Source organism: Gallinula chloropus (assembly GCF_964237585.1).
Source record: "Gallinula chloropus genome assembly, chromosome: 1".
Classification (NCBI taxonomy): Eukaryota; Metazoa; Chordata; class Aves; order Gruiformes; family Rallidae; genus Gallinula; species Gallinula chloropus.
This window is the reverse complement of record NC_140085.1, coordinates 199,570,095-199,592,360: the sequence shown is the minus strand read 5'-3', so window position 1 is coordinate 199,592,360 and position 22,266 is coordinate 199,570,095. Positions and strand designations below refer to the sequence as shown.

The 22,266-nt window shown below is 43.0% G+C and overlaps 1 protein-coding gene across 1 annotated transcript in view; it reads left to right on the top strand.

The window, feature by feature from the left end:
• Nucleotides 1-730: 730 nt before the first annotated feature.
• SLC36A4 (solute carrier family 36 member 4) overlaps nt 731-22,266 on the top strand; it is a gene marked incomplete at both ends in the record, with an annotated part of 119,804 nt that continues 98,268 nt past the window's right edge. The window contains 5 exons of the mRNA XM_084279335.1: nt 731-758; nt 16,345-16,468; nt 17,258-17,348; nt 18,829-18,917; nt 20,259-20,354. Coding sequence (XP_084135461.1) covers nt 731-758; nt 16,345-16,468; nt 17,258-17,348; nt 18,829-18,917; nt 20,259-20,354 — 428 coding nt within the window. The remainder of the gene's footprint in view (nt 759-16,344; nt 16,469-17,257; nt 17,349-18,828; nt 18,918-20,258; nt 20,355-22,266) is intronic.

Below are 22,266 nucleotides of genomic sequence, written 5' to 3'. Positions count from 1 at the left end.
ACTGACTGAAACCCCAATCCCCTCAGTCCCTGCCCCTCCCCGTGCCACAATTGGGGAGGGGGTGGGGAAGAAGGGGATGAAATCATGACTGAAGTGAAGTCTGCTAAGAAGGGAGGGGTGGGGGGAGGCGCTTTAAGAACTGGCAGCATTTATTACTACCCAACTCTGGTGTCACTGGGCAGTGTCATAAACTAGAGTTTTCTTTCCTTTGTTCTGTGTTGAGTCTGTTCTGCCCATGCTGCTCATTGCAGAATGATCTCTCCCTGTCCTTATCTCGAATGCTGAGCCTCTCAGTATATATTTTCTTCCCTGTCCAGCTGGAAAGGGGAGTGAAAGCGCGGCTTTGGTGAGTGTCTGGACCCCAGACAGGGTCAAACCCCCACACTCGCGAAGAACAGCCCCACAGGGCCAGGCACTGATGGCGCTCGGGTACGTGGAAAGGCAGATGCCTCTCCGTGCCCCCAGCAGCAGCGCTGCTGCGGTGCCAGGGCACAGACGAAAGCGCAGAACAGGAACCGAGAGGCATCAAGGAGGTGGGCAAAGCCTCCCGCGGCACAGCCGCCCCGGAGGACCAACACCCACCCCGCCCTATGCAGGGCTTGTCTTTCCGGCCGGTATCTATGGTTCGCGCTGGCGGTGCGCGTCCCGTCGGGTTGGGCGCATGCGCAGCGCCTCGCCACGGCGGCCGGCTCCACATTGGCGGAAGGGCGAGCGGAGAGCCGGTGCGGAGATGGACGGCGCTGGCAGGGAGGAGCTGGGTGAGGCGGATCGTGGCGGTGGCGGGAGCGGCTGGGGGGCAGTGGGATGGCGGCTCGCCGCGGGGCGGAGAGGAGGAGGGGGCGTGAGCATGTCGAGCGGCCGACTTTCACCCCCCTCTCCTGGAGACGTAATGGTTCAGCCCGTGGGGGATGCGCTGCAGCGCTCAGCGCATCGGGGCGGGTGGGATGAACTATCCCACCTGGGGAAGGGGTGGGCGTTTTCCTTCGGCTCCTTCGCGGAAGGCGGCGGTGGCTGTCCCGGCCTCCCCGGCGAGAGAGGCGGATGGCGACGTTCGAGCGTCCCGGAGGCATCTCGGGCTGGACGGGGCTGAGAGATGCGGGTCGTGGCGCAGGGCCTCTTCTCCCGCCGCCGTCCCCTCACAGAGGGAGAGCCGGCGGGGGCTTCTCCGCAGCGGGGCGGAGGACAGGCAGCGGCCCGGCTTCGGGGGGGCAGCTCCCTGGGGGCGTTGGGCTCACCTGGCTGGCTCTTTGTGCCGTTGGGAAGTCACGGTCTGGCCGTGGAAGTTTAGGAAATGCTTTATCTTTGCCTGGTCCGTCTGCCGTGGCAGGTAGCGGGGGTTGGGCGTGTGCTGGACTCGGTGGGTGTTGTTTGTTTGGGTGGGTTTTTTGGTGTATCGGTGGATAGATACATTAGCTGCGTTTGATGGAGATTACTTTTTAGCCCGTTAAGTCTGAGCGTGGGTGGGCACAGGCATGTTCACACTCTGAAGTGTCTGTCTGTAGACGGACAAGAGGTAACTCCTGTCTGGTTTAGTTACAAATTCTGACTGGTTCTGGTCTGAAAGTCTCATCTCAAAGCTGTGTCCTTCCACTCTAATCCCAAAATTCACCCTGTCTGCTGGTAATGATGAGAAGCAGAAGAGATGCTTCAGATTTTATTGTCCCAGAGGCTGATCCATCTTGTAATGAGAGATTGTCTGTCTTCTCAGTGATAGGCAAGGGGCAACAGGTGCAAGCTGGAGCATAGGAAGTTCTGTGTGAATAGAAGGAGAAACTTTTTCACTGTGAGGGTGACCGAGCTGGAACAGGCTGCCCAGAGCGGTTGTGGAGTCTCCTTCTGTGGACACATTCAAAACCCACCCAGATGTGTTCCTGTGTGATTTATTCTGGGTGATCCTGCTCTGGCAGGGGGGTTGGACTAGATGATCTTTCGAGGTCCCTTCCAACTCCTAACGTTCTGTGATTGTCACCTCCAGAGCGAAGAAAAACATTTTAGCTCTTTTTGTGCTAAGGTTCACAGATCTGACAGTTTCTCTGTTAGAAACCGTAGAACCAGATTAGATTTTTTAAAAATAGGACTGTTTAAAAATGCAGATTAACACCTGGTAAGATTTCAGAGGGTTTTTACATGGTTTGATCCTGTTGGATACATAATAAAATTTAAACCTTGCTGATGGGTTGTCACTTCGAAGTGTGTTATTAACCATGTAGAAATATGTAGCTTGCTCTGGACAGAGCAGTGGCTTGTTTAAGGCTGACATCTTTCCAAATAAGCGTTCCACTTCACACTGGGATAAAAGCATTCTTTTGAAGGTGTGTAATAAACTGTGTAGACCTGTGCATGCTCTGGTTTAATCAAGTGTCTTTGTTTTATTAGACTTATGGATCTGACAGTGTGATGCAGAAGCAAGCATCTGATGCTTGCAGCATTTTTTTAGAAGTAACTGTTCTCAACATGAATAAATTCTACTGTAAAGCAAAATAGATCTATCACAGTCTGCAATGAAGAGAAATAAATGACATAAATGTATACTTTCAACAGAAGAATACTGATCTAGATAAGTGCACCAAGCAGAGCTATCAAGTTCTTGAAAAACAAACACAATAAAATGAAAGCTGACTTTTACTATTCAGGACAATGTATTTATTAGTATTTAATAAATCAGATTACTTTTCCTATTTAATTTTCATTCTAGAAAATACATTTTGTTTGTTAGGTTTTTTTGTCCCTTGTATTCAGCAGGAGTTGCAGTACTGGAAACAAAAAAAGGGAGCTGACATGTTTATGATTGAGTGGGACTGTCTTAGCTTTCCCCCTTGAGCTAGAAAAAGCGACAAGAATTTTTCATCTTGACAAGCACACCCCTAGCACTACTGGTCACCGTCATTCGTGCTGATCCCTAATTTCTTTGGTGGCTGTGGAAGCACATGACTGAGTGACGTGACAGATCTTGCCAGATCCACGTGGGGTTGGTGGACAGCACTGTGCAGTTTGATGTCTTCTGGAGAAGTGCTGGGAAGGTTAGTTGTGGGCTGGAGTTCAGGCGAGTGGAGAAACAGGTATTTATTTCTGCCCTTGAGGAAGTAACTGAGAGTTACATGGCAAACTCCTTACCAAGTGAGTTGCAGATTCTGAAGATAATTGGTGACAGTGTTTTCTTTGTAACTGATTTTTTTCTTCAGCTCTGGCTCAGAGTGCTGGATGCAAAAGCTTTGCTATTCAGAGACTTGATCCCTTATCTTCTCCTCTAAGAGCAGCCACAGGCTTGGTTAGATGACAGCCTCTGGGCATGCTCTCTGGATCATGAATACAGTATTCTGTAGCCTGTGAGAGAATATTAGCATAAACTCACATTTTAGGCTAGTGCAAGGATTATGTGTTTTTGGGTTTTATGCAGCAGTCAAAACCACGGCTTATTGAACTGGACCTGGGCCACCCTCTATTTAATAAACTCATTTTCACAGGGCTGTGACTCTTGCGCTGTGTTTCTGCCCATGTTAGCGTGTCCTGATGTAGAAGGTGTGACTGAGCAGTGAACTATCTACCAGATCCCTTTTGCTGACTGCTTTTGCCAAGTGTATAGTAAAAACGTGAAGTGATGCTCCAAACAGACCTGTATATTCCTTCTGTCCCAAGTGGGTAAACCCAGCTGACATAGACAATGATAACCTATAGCTTGTCCCCCAAATTGGTTTATGCTTGTATGTCAAATCCAGTTACTTCTGTTTGATGACGCTGACTTCAGAACCCTTAAGGAAAAAAAGAAAACAAACCCAACAAACAAACATTCAATTGTATCTGAAAAAGAAGTTTTAGAAAGGATTTTTGGAAGGGAGGTCACCTCTGAAGGAACAATAAGAAATCGTATTTGTCTGTAGTGTCTTTTGTCTTTAATTTGCTTCTTCCTGTTGCCTCTTTTTCACCCATAAAATTAGAATGATAGAGATCACTTTTGTCCCTTGTGGTGTGAAGATGTTCAGTTAATTTTGGAAGTGTTAATTGCTTGAGCAGTATAGGAAAATTAACTGAAATGCTCAGTGAAAACTCATTGCTTTGCAGAGCTTTTGCACCAAAGGATTGCTTGAACGTGCTAGGAAAGCTTGAGAATGAAGTACATTTACTAGCAGTTCAGAGGTTTCTTTGGCAGCATGTCCATAAATGTTGGCAAGATGCTGGCAAATTCTAGGAGATGGGAACATACACTGGATAACAAAACTGGAAACACTGGTCATAACAATTTAAACACTACAGATTTAATTTCACTATGTAATTAGTGGCTAATTAATTACTGAAATTCTTCAGAGGTCTCTGAGGATACAGTGTGCACATTTATGCATGATTACAGTGTGACATGTAGCTTCAATGAATCAGTGATTTATCGCTCCAGTGGGTTAAGGAATCAGTTTAATGTTGCAGCGGTAGTTCTGGGAGAGGTTGAAATGCCCTTTGTGTTGTCTTGCTTAACAGTAGCAGTACTTAACAGAGCTTTCTGGCATTCTGCTTACGTGGGTATTCACAGAAGAAAGCAGAAACACTGACAAATACTTAAATAACTGTTAAAGACAATCTGAAGACAGTATTTGATCTGAAAAGATTTGTGTGGTCGCACAAGGAGAAAAGAAATTCGTATTAGTTGAAGGAAAGGTGAGGCAGAAAATTTGACTGGTACTTTGGCTGAGAAAAACAGAAGAGAGCGTAGAAGTGAATTTCCTTCTTGTTGTGCTGAATGAAGCTGCTGTAGAATTTTCAGTGACTCCTGTGACTGAGCACTGGATTGGATTGTTAATAGTGTGTGGTGTTTGGATGCTGTTGCGCAGCTTGGTTGAGCATGGACGTAAAGTGGGCTGAAGTGTGCTCTGTACCCTGTGCTTTGTGGGGTGGCAAGCAGCCCACTTCTCTGATTCAGATATGGCACTGCATATGCTGTTCTGGTTGCTGAAGTTTGAGTTGGTTTTAAACTGCATAAACTGGATCTTTCTAGGAAGAAATCGAGTCAGTGTATGTGTTCTATGCCATTTTTTTGGCAGTGACTGTGGGCTTTATAGAACAGTTAATTTCAGGCTAGGTCCAGTATGCAAAGCCCTTCCTCAAACCACAGGTCTGAATGTGTTAAATTTGGATGTTACACAGAGCTTTATGTCAGTGTGAGTATGGACTGTGCAGCAGGGAAACCAGCCACAGTATTCCAACATTAGAGATCCCTTATCAAATGAAAACCTATGCTTAGAAAGTTGCATGATCCAAACTTTGCGTTATGTCCCAGTCCCATTACCTTTACAATTCACATGTTTTAGGCCAAAGCTATGCACCGGTCGTGGGATGGTGGAGAAAAGAGGCAACTCCTGAGCATTTATATGGCTAGAATAATGACCTAATAATATTACTGGAGTATTTTATATAATGCAGTATTTCAGGAAACCTGTGGTAGGTATAGAATTGTAGAATCTCCTGAGTTGGAAGGGACCCATAAGGATCTTCGAGTCCAACTGCTGGCTCCACATAGGACCAACCAAGTCAGAGCATGGGACTGAGGACATCATCCAGATGCTTCTTGAACTCAACCAAGCTCGGTGCTGTGACCACTTCCCTGGGGAGCCTGTTCCAGTGCCCGACCACCCCCTCAGTGAAGAACCTCTTCCTGATATCCAACCTAAACCTCCCCTGACACAGCTTCATGCTGTTCCCTCAGGTTCCAACCCTGCGCCTTCACTTCCCCTTGTCAGGAAGCCACAGACTGTGATCAGGTCTCCCCTCAGCCTCCTCTTCTCCAAGCTGTATAAAACAAGGGACTTCAGCCTCTCTTTGTAAGACTTCCCCTCCAGACCCTTCCTCATCCTCATTGCCCTCCTCTGGACACTCCCAATAGTCTTGTACTGTGGCTCCCAGAACTGCACCCAGTACTTGAGGCCGCACCAGCGCGGTGTGGAGCGGGACAATCCCCTCCCTGGACCACTGGCCATGTTGTGCTCGATGCAGCCCAAAATATTGTTGGCTGCCCTGGCTGCCTGGTTACTCTGTTACCAGTGTATCACTTATCAGTAGTACCAGTAGTTACCACTGTGTGAATCGGTGCTGATTGCTGTTACCTGCATTTTAAAACTCTTTTAGTAGAATTTATTCTTAAAAATGAGAAAATTTATTCTGGAATTTATTCTGTTAGAATAGGATCAGCGAACTGCCAGTGTGAGTGTACAGATTGGAAGCAGATATTCTCAGGTCTGGTTTAAACTGTTTTCTAGGGACACAGATAAATATTTGACCTAATTTACTCCAGTTTCATCTGTAGCTCTTGTCTAGGACTTGAATGCTAAAGGATGGTTGAAGAGATGTCAAGGTACTGTTATGGTTATGCACTGGTCCCATAAGACAAAAAATGTACATAAATGGATGTAGATTTTAAAGGATTATTGTTCCAAGGAGTTTTATGAGCATAACATTCTACTGGGTGCTTGGTATAAAATCAGATTCTTTCACTCTGGATTTAATTTCTTCAGAAGCTAACCTTTCTGAATTAGATTTCTTTTTTTTTTCTTTTTTTTTTTTTTTTTTCTGCTGACATGCAGATATGTTGGAGAGAAAAGAGATTTAGTTTGTAGCAGTACACAAAATTTACCAATGCACAGAATTACACAAGTGGCGGAGTTGGAAGGGACCTCTGGAGATCATGTAGTCCAACCCCCCCTGTTCAAGCAGCATCACCTAGAACAGATTGTGCAGGATCATATCCAGGTGGGTTTTGAATCTCTCCAGAGAAGAAGCCTCCACAATCTCGCTGAGCAACCTGGCCTCTGTCACCCTTAGAGTCAAGACGTTTTTCCTCATGTTCAGATGGAACTTCCCGTGTTCCAGTTTGTGCCTGTTCCCCCTTGTCCTGTCACTGGGTACTGCTGAGAAGAGTCTGGCCCCATCCTCCTGATATCCACCCTTTAGATATTTGTAAGTATTCTGAGTTTTCCCCAAGCTAAACAGCCCGAGCTTTTTCCAGCCTTCTGTCATACAAGAGATGTTCCAGTCCCCACATCATCCTGGTAGCCCTCCACTAGACTCTCTCCAGTAGTTCCCTGTCTGCCTTGAACAGGTGAGCCTGGAATTGGATGCAGTTCTCCAGATGTGGCCTCATCAGGGCAGAGTAGAGGGGAAGGAGAACCTCCTTTGACCTGTTGGCCACACTCTTCTTAACGCATGCCAGATACCATTGGTCTTCATGGCCGTGAGGTCAGACTGCTCTTCACAAAGGTTGCATTACAAAACTCCTCCCAGTTTTGTATCATCAGCAAATTGGTGGAGGTACACTCTGTCCCCTCGCACAGGGCATCACCGGACCAAGCACTGACCCCTGGGACGCATCGCTGGCCACAGGCCTCCAACCAGACTGAGCCACTTCTCACAACCCTCTGGGCTCCACCATTCAGCCAGTTCTCAGGGCTTACTGTAGCCTATACACATAAATGGTTTAGAACTTTAATTTGTATGGGGTACTATATTTAATAGTAGTATTTTTTTATTGTTGTCTATATTAGGTTAAAAATTGTTGCTTCAATTCTTGTCTTTAAAAAAAGAATTTGTTTCTAGGAATATGCTCCGAAAAATAAATGTCTGTTTAATAACTGGGTTAAAATAGAGGCCTCTCATCTGTTAAAAAAGGACAGATATAGAAGATAATTAATTCATCTTCTTACTGTGCTCTACTTGTGTGCAATTTTGCTGCTGTTCTAACCAGTCACCACCTCAGAGAAAAGCTGATATCAAGGATCTTGGAGGTCTGGAAAGCCTGACTGTGTTTTTGAGGTGCATTAGGTGAACTTACTTTATTTGCTTTCTTGTAAGGATTATAGTTTCGATCAGCATTTTAGAATGTTTATGATTAGTACAGCAGTGTGGTAAACTAATAGCAATAAAATCAGTTATGTAATGCAAATACTGTGGAATGAATGTTGGCAAAGATTGTGCCTGCAAAAAGAACCATGTACAGATGTTTGTTTTAATTGAATGCAGCTTTAAAAAGCTTTCAGGGGGACATTTGGGGAAAATCGCCTTCTTTCTCTGTGGTCAAATAGACCCATTTTAAATGTTTAAGTAAGGTGAAATCTTCACTTTGCTGTGGAACAGCTGGTGCTGTGTTCTCCACAGAAGGAAATTCCCTGCAAAAGCATTTTGACACTCACTGGCTTGGCACATGGGAGTCTGGCTGTTTCTGCTATGAAAGAAGCACATTTAAAGAAATGCCTGACATCCCATTAACTTTTATGGACATTCATTTCAACCTGTAGATCAATGGTGATGGACAACTCAGCATGATGTGTACTAAAAGCAAAATGTAGGTAATGAATATGTCGAAGAAAGTGGTCTGCGTGCAGAAAACTTCGGAGTTCTTGCATGGAATAGCAGCTAAGGAATAGCAGCTGCTGCTTTCAAAAAAGAGGCTCTATGTTATGGGGGCTCCAGCTTTATATGAAATGTGTTGCCTTGTACATCGACCCACTTCGTAAATAATAAAACTTTAATGTGGTTTTCAAAGTAAATATTTTTTATGATGCATTACTTTCTGTTGTTATCAGTGATAGCTCACAGCTTTCAGCTGGGAAGGCAATTGAGTATGAAATTGGGATGTTCTGTTGCATAAGTGACACTAATAAAATAGCAGAATGGTGTGGGAAAACAGATACTAAAAAGTATGTAGCTTATACCTCCCCAGGACTTGGAAATAAGTATTCAAACGATCATCAATAAATGTATTTAGACATCAGTTCTCTCTGAAAGGATGGTCAGGTACTTTACCCAGGTGGTTTACGTTAAAAATGCTGCTATATTAAATTCCTTGTTGCCTTCCTTTTGTGTGAAGATGAAGACCATGCAGTGAAGAAGGAGCAAAACTGTGCTTGAAACAGTCTAAAGTTGGAATAAAAAAATATGCCAAGAACACATGCTTACAGTTGGTTTTCTCAGTTGTGAGGCTGTGTGCTGTGCTGCAGTTCAGAGATCTCCTTTGTGAGTTTTGGCAGGGAATGTTTAGAATAGAATCACAAAATGCTTTGGGTTGGAAGGGACCTCAAAGCCCAAAATTTTTAGGATGAGGGCGGTGAGAGACTGGGACAGGTTTCCTAGGAGAGGTGTGGATACCCCACCATTGGGACTGTTCAAGGTCAGGTTGGAAGGGGCTTTGAGCACCCTGATCTAGTGAAAGATGTCCCTACCCATGGCCAGGAGGGGTGTGGAATAACATGACCTTTAAAAGTCATAACCTTTTAAAAGTTTATGTCAGCTATAAATAGGGAGTAAAAGACTTTGCATATAAACTCTTTTGGTGGGGAAGCTGATTATTGTTTTTTGAGTCATTGTAGTGATTCACGTGGAATACTGATAACTAAGAAAAATAGACTTGAACTTCTTTGGGAGTTCTCTATCTTTAAAATTTCTTGCTGTTAAAGATTTTGATACTGAAATTTTCTCCTGTAGTCCTTTAATTTCACATCTATTTATTTATTTTTAAATGATGTTTCTAGTGTGAATTAAATCTTCCAGTTATTCCAGATACGTGTATTTGGCTTTGGGTTTATTTGGTACAATGTTTTGTTTGTGCTTGTGGAATGTACTGAAATAATCAGGACTGGTATTTACATAGGTGACAAAATAAACTATAAAAACCCACTCAAAGCCAGTCTTGTTTAAGGACAGTCTGCTCTAAACCAGTCCTTCAGTAAGCTACAGAACTACTTCCCAGGAAATGTTAAAAATGACAAATGGTTTAAAAACCCCCACTTTTGAAAAACAACACAGTAGGTGAACTGAGGATGATTAGACTGTAAAATCTTCAGGGCAGAATTTCTTACTTGGTGTTTCTGCAGAGCAGTGAGTTGCGTAGCACTTCTAGACGTGATAGTAAGTTAAGTAATTATCAGAGTGGGGATAGCGGTAACACTGGGATGACTGGATTGATTTAGGTGTGGGCACTTGAATTTCTGAGGGGAAAAATACGTTGTCTAAGAGAAATTCTTAGAACTTGAACAATGAAGTGAATGCCTCTCTGTGTCTAGATCCGTTCTTAAAGGGCCACCTTTGTGATCAGAAGAAAAGTTGGGAAGTTGGGAGAAAAGTAATATGGGATGGCTAAAAAAATTCAGTCTCCTGAAGGTAATGTAGTTGCGTGGTAAGCAGTGTGGATGTATGTATGTGTCAAGTGTTTTGGTATCAGGCTGGAATGGATGTGTTGTAGTTTTGTGTGGCGGGGTTCTGGTGGAGACCTGGGGTTGCGGGGGTGGCTTCTGCAAGAAGCAGCCAGAAGCTCTCTGCAGGCCCGACAGAGCAAACACCAGCCAGCTCAAGGCCAGAGTCGTTGCTGACCAAGGCCAAGCCCATCAGTGATGGTCACAGCACCTCTGGGAATCACATTTAAGAAGAAAAAAAACACAAGCAACTGCATTTTGCCTCCAGAGAAGGGAGTGAGAGGATGTAAGGAACTGTGCAGACACCAAGGCCAGGGAAGGAGGTGGTGCCCCAGTGCCCCTTCCTGTGTCACAATGAGGGGGGAAGAAGGGAGGGAAATCATGACTAAAGTGAAGTCTGCTGAGAAGGGAGGGGTGAGGGGAGGTGCTTTAAGGTCTGGTCACACTTCCCATTACCCGATTCTGGTGTCACTGGTTGTGCAGGGCAGTGTCATAAATTAGAGAGTTCTCTTTCCTTTCTTCTGTGTTGAGTCTGTTCTGTCCGTGCTGCTTATTGCAGAATGATCTCTCCCTGTCCTTATCTCGACTCCTGAGCCTCTCAATATATATTTTCTCCCCTGTGCAGCTGGAAAGGGGAGTGATAGAGTGGCTTTGGTGAGTGTCTGGCCTCCAGCCAGGGTCAAACCACCACAAAGATGAGAAATTAACTTTTCTCCCTTGCCTAAGCAGTTGCTAATACTCACCAGTACTGTTGGTCCTAAGACCAAATGGTCCCCTCATATTGCTGACTAGGAACTCTGCTTCTTGCTTGTTTTCATGGTTGTTTAGCATGACAAGCAGCATCTTACTGTGATAGATGAGCCTTTGTTCAGTAAACCACATGTACCTTGAAACAAGTTGTAATGTTCTGATTTTGTAAGAATGATTGTGTAACGAATATTGTTAGTTGCTAACGAGACATGGAATTGAGTTATAGGTAACTTAGAAGTGGAAACCATAGAAATTAAGTAGCCAATGTATGAGCTTGCTGTTAAAGATGACCAAATATGGGAGAGGGGCCAACTAAGGGACAAGTGAACGTTTGCTGATTCCTCCAATAATAGTTGAAATAATACGAGGTTTGGATGAATGATCATAAACGGAATGCTTTAGAAGCTTTTCTGCTTGCAGGAGGAGGGAATGATTCTTTTTATGCTTGTACGAGTTAAAACAAAGGTAAAATAGTTTGAAGTTAATATTAAGCTTATTTTGTATTATGCTTATGAAATGGAATGAGCGATCAGAGGAAGAGAAAGAAGACGAGGCGGATTTGGAAAACATCCTATAAAATAGTTTGTGACCACACTAGTGTGAAAGGAAACCATGTGCGAAATACATCTTACACCAGGGTCATCGATAAGGAAGAATGAAGAGGTCTGTTTAATGATTGTACAAGAAGACGAAGAAAAACAATATATGAACTTTGCTTGGCTAATCACAAAAATGAATAAGAAACTTTGCTTGGCTAATCACAAGAATTAATAGATAACTGGAAAATAGATGGCTTTGTTTATTAAAGAGTATAAATACTTGTATCCTACCCCTCTACGGCGCGGAGTGGTGAGACTTAGGTCTCCTCCCGCCCAGCGCTGTTTCTTTCTCTCTGAATAAACTGCTGCTAACCACACTCCCAGCGTGAGTGTCTCGTTTGTCGATAACACTTACAAAATAGGATGAGGCCAGAACTGTAAAAGTAACGTAATGATTTATATGTTGAATCTCATGTGGTCACAGACTTTACACACTGCTAGTTTGTCTGGTTCCTAATGAAAACACTTTAGATTGTTAGTTTAGACTCAATATCTTAAAAAATGAAAATGAACCTAGCCACTTGCCCACTGGGTGGAACTTCTAGTGTTGGCACTTTGCTTCCTCTGACCCTGAGAGGACAGACTCTTATTGGAGAACTCTTGGTGAGTATTGATTCAGCCCAGCAGTGTCTCAGACCTGAGAGAGGATGGTCTGGCATCCTCAAGAGCTAGTCAACACAATGCTATGGGAAGAGACTTCTTTGCTGACCTTTCTTTTGAATGTTTAATAGACTATATGCCATGTAGTGAAAGATTATTAAATCTGTCTTGACCTTCCTAATTAATATATCACTGAATATAAACTTGCTTTACAGTGTGAGTCCCTGACCTCTGGTTTTGCTTTCCACTGGGCATCTTTGCTTCTGTCAGGTGCTTTCGTTACTGGCATTTATTGACACCAAACTCAGATGACCCTTTGCTGTTTTCAGGAGAGTTTGAGCTAGATGCTCTTCATTTTAACTGTCTGGATAAGCTGTGTTCTGCTTATAGGAAAAATTATACTTGTTCTACATTTTTTCTTTATAAGTTCCTCTTGCTTAGGATTGGCTTCAGTTCCCTGCTTGTGTGTATAGACATCTTTAAGGCATCATAAAAACCTTAGTCATCTTTTGAATGGCTGTGGTGAGTATCACATAAAGGGTAAGAGACTGATGTGTGGCTGAGGGGGGCCCTCCTGTTAAGTCATGAAGTTCAGAAAGGCCCCCCTTGCTTTCTAAGTGGGTTGACCCAGGGTGAGGCCAGATGCCCCCCAAAGCCTCTTTATCCCTGCTGTCCTCAGCTGGTCAGGGGAGAGGAGATATAACAAAAGGCTCATGGGTCGAGATAAAGACAGGGAGAGATCCCTCACCAGTTGCCCTCATGGGCAAAGCAGACTTGACTTGGGGAAAATTATTTAATTTATTGCAAATCAAGTCAGGGCAGGGTAATGAGAAATAAAACCAAATCTTAAAACACCTCCCCTCACCCCTCCCTTCTTTCCAGGCTCAACTCCACTCCCCATTTCTCTCCCTCCTCCCCCAGCAGCACAGGGGGATGGGGAATGGGGATTAGGGTCAGTTCATCACGTTGTCTCCGCTGCTTCTTCCTCCTCAAGGGATGGACTCCTCACACTCGGCCCTTCCTCAACCCTGGGGTCCCTCCCATGGTAGACAGCGCTCTGTGAACTTCTCCAATGTGAGTCTGTCCCACAGGCAGCAATTCTTCATGAACTGCTCCAGTGTGGGTCCCTTCCAGAGGGTCGAAAATCCTGCCAGCAAGCCTGCTGCAGCGTGGACCTCTCTCTTCATGGGGCCACAGGTCCTGCCAGGACCCTGCTCCAGCATGAACTTCCCATGGGGTCACAGGCTCCTGTGGGAGCATCTGCTTGCTTGGATGTGGGTTCCTCTGTGGGCAGCAGGTGGATATCTGCTCCCCCATGAGCTGCAGGGGGACAGCCTGCCTCACCATGGTCTTCTCCAGGGATTGCAGGGGAATCTCTGCTCCAGCACCAGGAGCAAGAAGGATCTCTGTCCTTTTTCCCTGATCTTGGTGTCTGCAGAGTTGTTCTTACATGTTCTCACTCCTCTCTCTGGCTGTAATTGTGTCTGGTGTTTTTTTTCCCATTCTGAACTCTTTTACCGGTGTTGCTACCACTGTTGTCAATGGGCTCAGCCTTGGCCAGTGACAGGTCTGTCATGGAACCAGCTGGCATTGTCTCTTTGGACATGGGGAAAACTTCTAGCAGCTTCTCACAGAAGCCACCCCTGTAGCTCCCCCACTACCAAAAGCCTTGCCATGCAAACCCAATATAATGGCTAATTTCCAGTACGTTCCCCTTTCCTATGTCATTTTGTGCATGTTGTTTACAAGTTAAGTTGTAATTTTTACTAGATTGATCATAACTCCACAAAATAGAACTTGTATTTGGCGGGTTTCTATACCACTTTTCCTTGAAAGATGTCAGTTGTCCAGACCTTCTAAATGCCTCTAGAATCTCACCCTTCTGAAGAGATTTCTCAGGTATTCAGTTAGCATCTATATTTTTCTTACAAAGTGCAGAAGCTTATGGTTATAAATTAAATATCTTATGGTTAAGATATTTAATGCTTCCTCAAGCTATGGTATATTTGCACTTGCTGAATAGTGAGGCATGTTTTAATATAATCGTTTGTGTATTCCTCAATATTTTCCAAATTCTGTAAATAATGTGATAATTCAGGTAAGCTCCTGCACAGTCAGAAATACTCAATAGAAGGTGTTAAAATCACTGGGATTTCTTATTTTTTATGGTGAAAATTGTGAAAGTTGAGACTTACTCAGTGGATTTTATGAATCAGTGCTGTGGTCGGCGAGTGTAAGATAAATCATCTCTTTGTTCTTGGCAGGATTTGTTTTACTTAACTGTAGTAATTTAAAAATGGTTAGAATTTAATCAACATTAACCAGGCGTGGGCTGTTAGATTTGCCTGAAAGGCAGTTTTGCTCACTGCAGGCTGCTTGCTTTGCTGTTGCTTGGTGCTGTTATTTAGTTGGATGGTGGAACTGCGCTACGAAGATGATTAAGGGCCTGGAGCATCTCCCCTATGAGGAAAGGCTGAGTAAGTTGGGACTGTTCAGCCTTGAGAAGAGAAGACTAAGGGGGGACCTAATTAAAGTTTATAATTATCTGAAGCAGGGGATGCAGGGGGAATCAGCCAGCCCCTTTTCAGTGGTCTGTGGGGATAGGACAAGGGGCAATGGCTGCAAGTTGGAGCACAGGAAGTTCTGCACCAACATGTGGAAAAACCTTTTCCCAGTGAGGGTGACAGAGCCCTGGGACAGGCTGCCCAGGGAGGTGGTGGAGTCTCCTTCTCTGGAGATATTCAAGACCCGCCTGGACGCCTATCTGAGTGATATGTCCTAGGGAGCTGCTTTGGCAGGGGGTTTGGACCCGATGAGCTCTTGAGGTCCCTTCCAACCCCTACAATTCTATGATTCTATGATAATTGCGTTTGTTGGCTGCAGTGGCAGTTTATGCTGCTTTGAAAAGGTTAATGACATCGCAGCTTGCAGAGTGTGCATTCTAATTCCTTTGTCTTGGTTCTCTCACCAATGACTGGAGACATCTGCGGTACCTGTGTTACTTATCCATGTAGGATGGGATGATTCTGGGGAGTGCCCTTGCTCACCACTGTTCAGAGTAGCCTAATTGTGTAGTTTTGCAGTAGGTGGGTAGGATACATCTCATCCTTTTGTAACAACGGATGACTTCTCTGGTTTGATTTATGTTGTATTAGCTTGCAAAATTATCTCAACCATCAACATCAATGCTAGATTGATGGGCAGAGGCCAACTTTATGGGGTTCCACAAGAAAAAGTGCTGGGTCCTGCCCTTTGGTCACAATAACCCCAGGCAGTGTTACAGGCTTGGGGCTGAGTGGCTGGAGAGCTCCCTGGAGGAGAAGGACTGGACATGAGTGGGTGGTGTGCCCAGATGGCCAAGAAGGCCAATGACATCCTGGCCTGTATCAGGAATAGTGTAACCAGCAGGAGTAGGGAAGTGATTGTTCCATTACACTGAGCTCTGGTGGGGCTGCACCTTGAGTACGATGTCCAGTTTGGGGTCCCTTACTACAAGAAGGATGCTGAGATGCTGGAGCATGTCTAGAGAAGGGCAACAAAACCGGTGAAGGGTTTGGAGCACAAGTCCTATCAGGAGCGGCTGAGGAAACTGGGGGTTTTTAGTCTTAAGAAAAGGAGGCTTAGGGGAGACCTTATTGCTCTCCACAACTACCTGCAAGGAGTGTGGTAGAAAGGTGGGGGTCAGTCTCTTCTCTCAGGTAACAAGTGATAAGGCAAGAGGAAATGGTTTCAAATTGCAGCAAGGGAGATCCAGGTTAGATATCAGGAAGAATTTCTTTACTGAAAGGATTGTCAGGCATTAGAACAGGCTTACCAGGGAGGTGGTGAAGTCACAGTCCCTGGAGGTATTTAAAAGGCATGTAGATGTTGTGCTTGACATGGTCTAGAGGTGGGCTAGACAGGCTTAGGCCATGGTTGGACTTGGTGATCTTAAAGGTCTCTTCCAAAACAGATGATTCTATGATTCTAACATTTTGATCATGCCAAGTATTTTTTTTTTTAATGAAAAACTGTAGTGTTTGACCATAGTAATATTAATGATAATGAGACAGTGTGCCACTTTAAAGAGAGGGAATGTCCTGTGCAAACCTGTGCTGTGTGCACCTTGCTGCCTAAATCAGCTTTATAGTTAGCAACACTTGTAAATCTCGTGGCATGGTAAGTTTGAGGCACGTTTATTTAAATGCTAAATTTGTTTCTGATGCTAATACAGTGTTAACTCCGTTGTACAGACATGGAAGTAATGAAACCTTTAATTGATGAACAAAATTCAGATGGCATCTCGGATGAAGAGCATGAGAATAATTTCCTGCCAGTTGAGAAGCATTACCAGCTTGAGAATGAAGAAGGCATTACGTGTGTATTCCTCTTAACTCTAACTTACTAAAATTTCTTTCCTCTGATTTGTTTCTCATGGGTATTTTACTGAACTCTTGAGGGCTTTTCTTGCACCTCTGGTACAGCTTTGTGGTTATCAGTCAGGACTTTGGATAGTTCTTCGAAAAAGCATGCTGTTTTGAGAAGGTTCTCTGTTCTTTGGAAGCTAAAAAATCCAGTAATAGCTGTAAAATGTTCTAAGGTGCCTATTGTTAAAGCGATTGGGTCACTCAAAATCCAAGCAACGATTTTGATTGATTTAATTTTTTGTAAAGAAGCTTCAGAAGACTTTAGAAATTATCTGTTTGTTAAAATTTAATTAGAAGAACTTGTAAAGGTTTCGGGGTTTTTCTTTGTGGGTTGTTTTTTTTTCTGATGGTAAATTTTGACTGTCAGACTTGATTTGCAACTGGTAATTGTTTTGAATGTAATTGATTCTAAAATAGCATTGATGAAACTTGGTAGTTTTGACTCTGAGGCAAAAGGGCAATAAAATTGCACAAAAAATAACCTTTCTTAAGCTGGAGGAAGGAACTGAAGATCGGAATTGTATGTTATATTTGAGGAAGCTCACATGGAAAGATGAATAAGAACATTATTGGAATGTGCTGGATGTTCTTTAAAGTAGGTGAACCATCTTGAACTAGTTGAAGCTCACAATTTATCCCTTTATTAATAAATGACAGAGGGTGTGGTTTTGTTTCTACTGCTTCTCCTGCCCCCTATTGTCAGTGTACTTTTAATGTGACTTTTTATATTTTCACTCAGGTTTATACAAACACTTACACATCTCCTCAAGGGAAACATTGGAACTGGGCTTCTTGGTCTTCCACTTGCAATAAAAAATGCTGGCATTGTGGTAAGAATTCTTTACAGATTTGCAAAATTATATAGAAAGATCTACAGATATGTGTTTGAGCCTGAAAAACTAAAATCTCAATGCTTTTTGTTTGTCACTATCAACTGCAGCAGAGTTATGTTCAGTTTATCCTCTTTGCTCTGGTGAAGTTAGTTCTGAAGATTGACATTTAAAATTTTTTTTTAAGTTATCACTTCACTCTGAAGACTTTATAGCAGGTGTTATGTTTTTGCTTAGCCAAAGTGTTTTTCTGGTGAAAACTTTGTATAGAAAAAGGAAGATTTTGATTCACTCAGACTTCTGTGATGTCTCATGGGAATTGTTAGTATGGGTTTGTCTTATCGTTGTCCAGACTTCTCTCTAGACAGGTTGTATGTCCAAGGGTGCAGCATCAGCTTGTTAAATCAATCTAGTGTTTCTGCAGAAAAAGGGTATCGCACAGGGTAGTTTATAGTGGGTAATAAACGATGCATTTCCTACGGCGGGGTGAATGACATTGATTGGAATACTCACCTTAATGACTAAATAATCCTGTAATTTCTAAAAGGATAGACAATGGCAGGATAAGGGGGAATGGATTGAAGCCAAAGGAGGAGAGGTTTAGATTAAGTAATAGAGGGAAGTTCTTTACAGAGAGAGTGGTGAGGTGCTGGAACAGGCTGCCCAGAGAGGTAGTGGATTCCCCGTCCCCGGAGGTGTTCAAGGCCAGGTTGGATGGGGCCCTGGGCAACCTTGTGTAGATCCAGGCCTGGAGGTTGGTGTCCCTGCCTGTGGCAGGGGGGTTGGGACTCTATGAACCTTGGGGTCCCTTCCAACCCAGACCATTCTGTGACTCTATGATGTTCAGTTTAAGAATAAAAGTTCCACATGAGAAGCAAGTAGTTTCTGTGAAAGGTTTGTTTTGGAGTAGCAGCACAGACCAAAATTGTTTCATTTGAAAATTACCTATAATTTGTAATTGTAGACGTTATCAGGGTTGGGGTTGGGTTTTAAGGGGTTTTTTGGTGGTTTTTTGTTTGTTTGTTTTTAATACTGCACATGGGCAAGTCTGCTAATGTAGAGAGACCTTTATTGTCAATAACATTGGCACTTTAAAGTGAATCAAACCAGGTTTTGAATTTTGCAGAACACAGAGTCTTCGATCTGTCTGGCCACATTGTTGGTTTGGGTTTTTTTTATTTCCTTTCAAATATTGTAATGAAGGTGTTAGAAGAATGAAGTTGTTCATGCCCATCTGGTGTTTATGGCCTGATTGCCCCTGAGTAGCTTTCTGTCAAGTAGTGAACTGAAAGCAAGGAATGCCATAAAACATTGGCAGCAAGGCCTCCACTGAGAGGGGAAAAAAACCCCAGTTGTATAAATTTAAAAAATCTTTATTCATTTGCTGCAACATGAATTTTTTACATGTAAATATTTTATCACAGCATATTTTAATGAAAAATTTTGTTTATCTCCTGTGCCTTTTTTTTTTCCATACCAGATTGGACCCATCAGCCTTGTGTTCATAGGAGTTATATCTGTTCATTGTATGCACATCCTGGTACGCTGCAGCCACTGCCTATGTCAGAGGTAATGTGGAACTGCTCATTCTGCTTCTCAATTTGAGTATTTTTTAATTTTTTCTTTTCTATTTCTGATTTTTGGCCTACAGAATGTCCTGATGCTGTAGCAGTTTCTTCAGATCAGAATCTTATAAATTAAAGAAACAACGCTCAAATATTTGTGTGCCTTATAAATGATAGCTGTGCTTTGTGCAGTGCTGCTTTAATACATTGAAAAAGTATCCTCTGCTCATGCACAGAAGGAGGTTGTTTTAATTTGTGTTCCCCAGTTTCCTGTTCCCTGCCTTAGCTGAAAAATAATCAAATCTTTCTCATTGCGCTTTTAATTGCTGAGCTTCAGTCCTTTAGTCCTTTATCTTCATAGCTTCTGAATCTTCATAGCTTTGAAAAATACCCATTTATAAATAGCCAGTTTATAAATACTTTATAGGTGTAAAAGATATATTTACCTGTGCAACCTGTCCTAGGGAACCTGCTTTGGCAGGGGGTTTGGACTCGATGATCTCTGGAGGTTCCTTCCAACCCCTACAGTTCTGTGAGTCAAGAATTGCTGTTAATGTCTTTCACAATTACATGGGAGCTCTGTCCCTGGATTGTGACAGCTCAGTTCTTGAAAATTGTAGTGCTGAAGGAATGTGTTAAACTGATGCTAGTAAGCAGAGAAGCCCTAGATATTCCTCCAAGGGAGATGTACAGTACAGAGGGGAGGAAGCAGTTTCTCAATTTGATTAATCATGACTTCTATTAAACATCTTTATCCTACTGTCAGGTGTTAAAGAGGAGCAGTGTGAGGGTCTCATTTAAAAAGTACAAGGAAGTTTTTGAACTGAATAGAAACACAGAACTGTTTGTGTCGCTGGAAAAAAACAGTTTAAAGTCAGGTACTTTGAAGGGATCCTGTCATTCCTGAATTCTTCGCTTTTCCTCTGTAGCTTCCTTTGAAGATGTGCATAAAACAGATCTCTGAAAGAATTGTGATTGCCTGCATGGCCAGGAAAATCTATTGAATCCTGTTGAAATTCTGTGTGACTTTTAGATTTGAGATTAATTTCTTAAACTGATATTATAAGAATCTATTTTTGGATTAATTTATCAAGAAATTAATTGTGTAAGAAGCTGATTTAGCACTCAGATTTGGGGGAAGCAGTGTTTAGGTTCACATGCTGAATAGCCCTTGCTGGGGGAAAGAAGCCAAAACCATCCCTCTCAAATTCAGCAGCCACAGAATGATGCCACAGGTCCTTAATTATTATAACCCTGTGAGGCCACCAGTGCTGGCAAGGTGGTAGGGACCTAAGCCCTCATAATTTCTAGTAACTCCATTCTTTCTTCACTCTTTTGATATCAGGATGAAAAAAGCCTCTCTGGGGTATAGTGATACAGTAAGTTGTGCCATGGAAGTGGGGCCCCTCTCTGCTCTGCAGAAACGAGCTTCATGGGGACGGTAAGTTTGCATTAGAATTTAATTACTAAATTAGGTATTGAAAGTTAATTGGGTCCCTTGGAATGGTTAGGAGATTTCCTTTTTACTGAGACGTTACCTGCTTTAAGAATGTGTTCTCTGTGCTTGAAATATTTTTATAGAGCATTATTTGTTACTTCCTGCAGGTAATGGTGACATAGGAGTGTCTCAGGCAGTGCAAAATTCAGATCTACAAGGGTTGTGAAGCAAAGAATTCTGTTTAGTAATATAGAACATATGTGGTATATTGCAAACTGTACCCCGGGCTGCATCAAAACCAGCATGACCAGCAGGTTACTGTCCCTCTACTCTGCTCTCATGAGACTCCACCTGGAGTACTGTGTCCAGCTCTGAGTGCTAATGCAACAAGGACATGGAGCTGTTGGAGGAAGTCCAGAGGAGGCCACAAAGATGCTCAGAGGGCTGGAGCACCTCTGCTATGAATACAAGCTGAGACAGTTGGGCTTGTTGAGCCTGGACAAGAGAAAGTTCCATAGCGCCCTCCCAGTACCTAAAGGGGCTACAGAACATTTGAAGAGGGACTGTTTATCCTGTAGTGCAGTGATAGGACAAGGGTTAATGGGTTTAAGCTGTTGGAGGGGAGACTTTTAACAGATGGTCCTGGCACAGAGTGCCCAGAGAACCTATGGCTGCCCCTGCATCCCTGGCAGTGCTCCAGGCCAGGTTGGATGGTGCTTTGGGCAACTGGGCTAGTGGAGGGTGTCCCTGCCCATGGCAGGGGGTTGGAACTAGATGGTCCTTGAGGCACCTTCCAACCCAAACCAGTCTGGGATTCTGTAATTCTATGATAAGGCATTCTTTATTGTCTAACATATTGAAGTAATTTGAGTTTTTATTCTCTTTTACTGTAAACACATTTCTCTGAATAAGAGTTCATTTTTTGAGCAGGTTGACACTGCAAATGGAAATTACTTCAATATATTTATTCTGAAGGGAAGCAATGCAATTCTTTGCTTCCTGCTTAAATATAACCTACGAATAATAGAGAAATATCTATTATATTTTGCAATAATGACATGCAGGTATTAATAGCTCCTTGTCTTTCTTAAATACTTTGTCCCTCTTGTAAAAAACCCACTATTTTTTCTTTTCCATTTGGTGCTGTATAGCTGTTTATGGAGTTTATGGCATGATTACACTGTAGTGAAACTCAGACACTCAGACATGTTCTTCACCATTAATTTAAAGTGATTTTATTCCTCATTTGAGGAAGAATGTTTTTGTGGTCCTTTTATTTGCAAGGATGTGGCATCTTGCATTATGTGTTTTGGCTATTACTTTGTTTCAAATAAGAAAAAGGTGAGGTTGTCTTTTAAGATCGTTGGTGATGACTTCATTGGAATGGAGTAGAGCTCAATTAGAGGGGAAATTGGTTTGTAGTGAAATATAATGACAATTCTATAATGCATCAAAGAGTTAGAAGCCACAAATGGCAATTTGATTTCTAGAGATGCTGAGCTGCAGCAAATCCATTCTCTGAGGCAGATCTCAGCTGTATTCCAGGCTCTAGCAAGGAGCTTCATTGCAGCCTGACTTCAGGCCACCATTGCATGTAACACTTCTCAGAAACAATATGAGCCATAGTTCAGAGTGCTTTCTCAGTGAGATACACACTCAGACACTGTGTCTGGTTACATTCTTACAGGACCACTGTATAAGATGTGAAAATGTTTGTCTTGAATTACTTTAACTTGTAGACTATGTGAGACATTTCATTCCTGGTTGCAGTGGAAATGGCTTTGTTAGGGGCTGATGGACTCCAGCAGCACTGGTATGTGCGTTGAATGGTTTTGTCTGTTGTTTACATTTGTGCCACATTGTGAAATCTTTGAATTTTATTTTATGCAACTTTAAAATGTGACTGCTTGGGGTT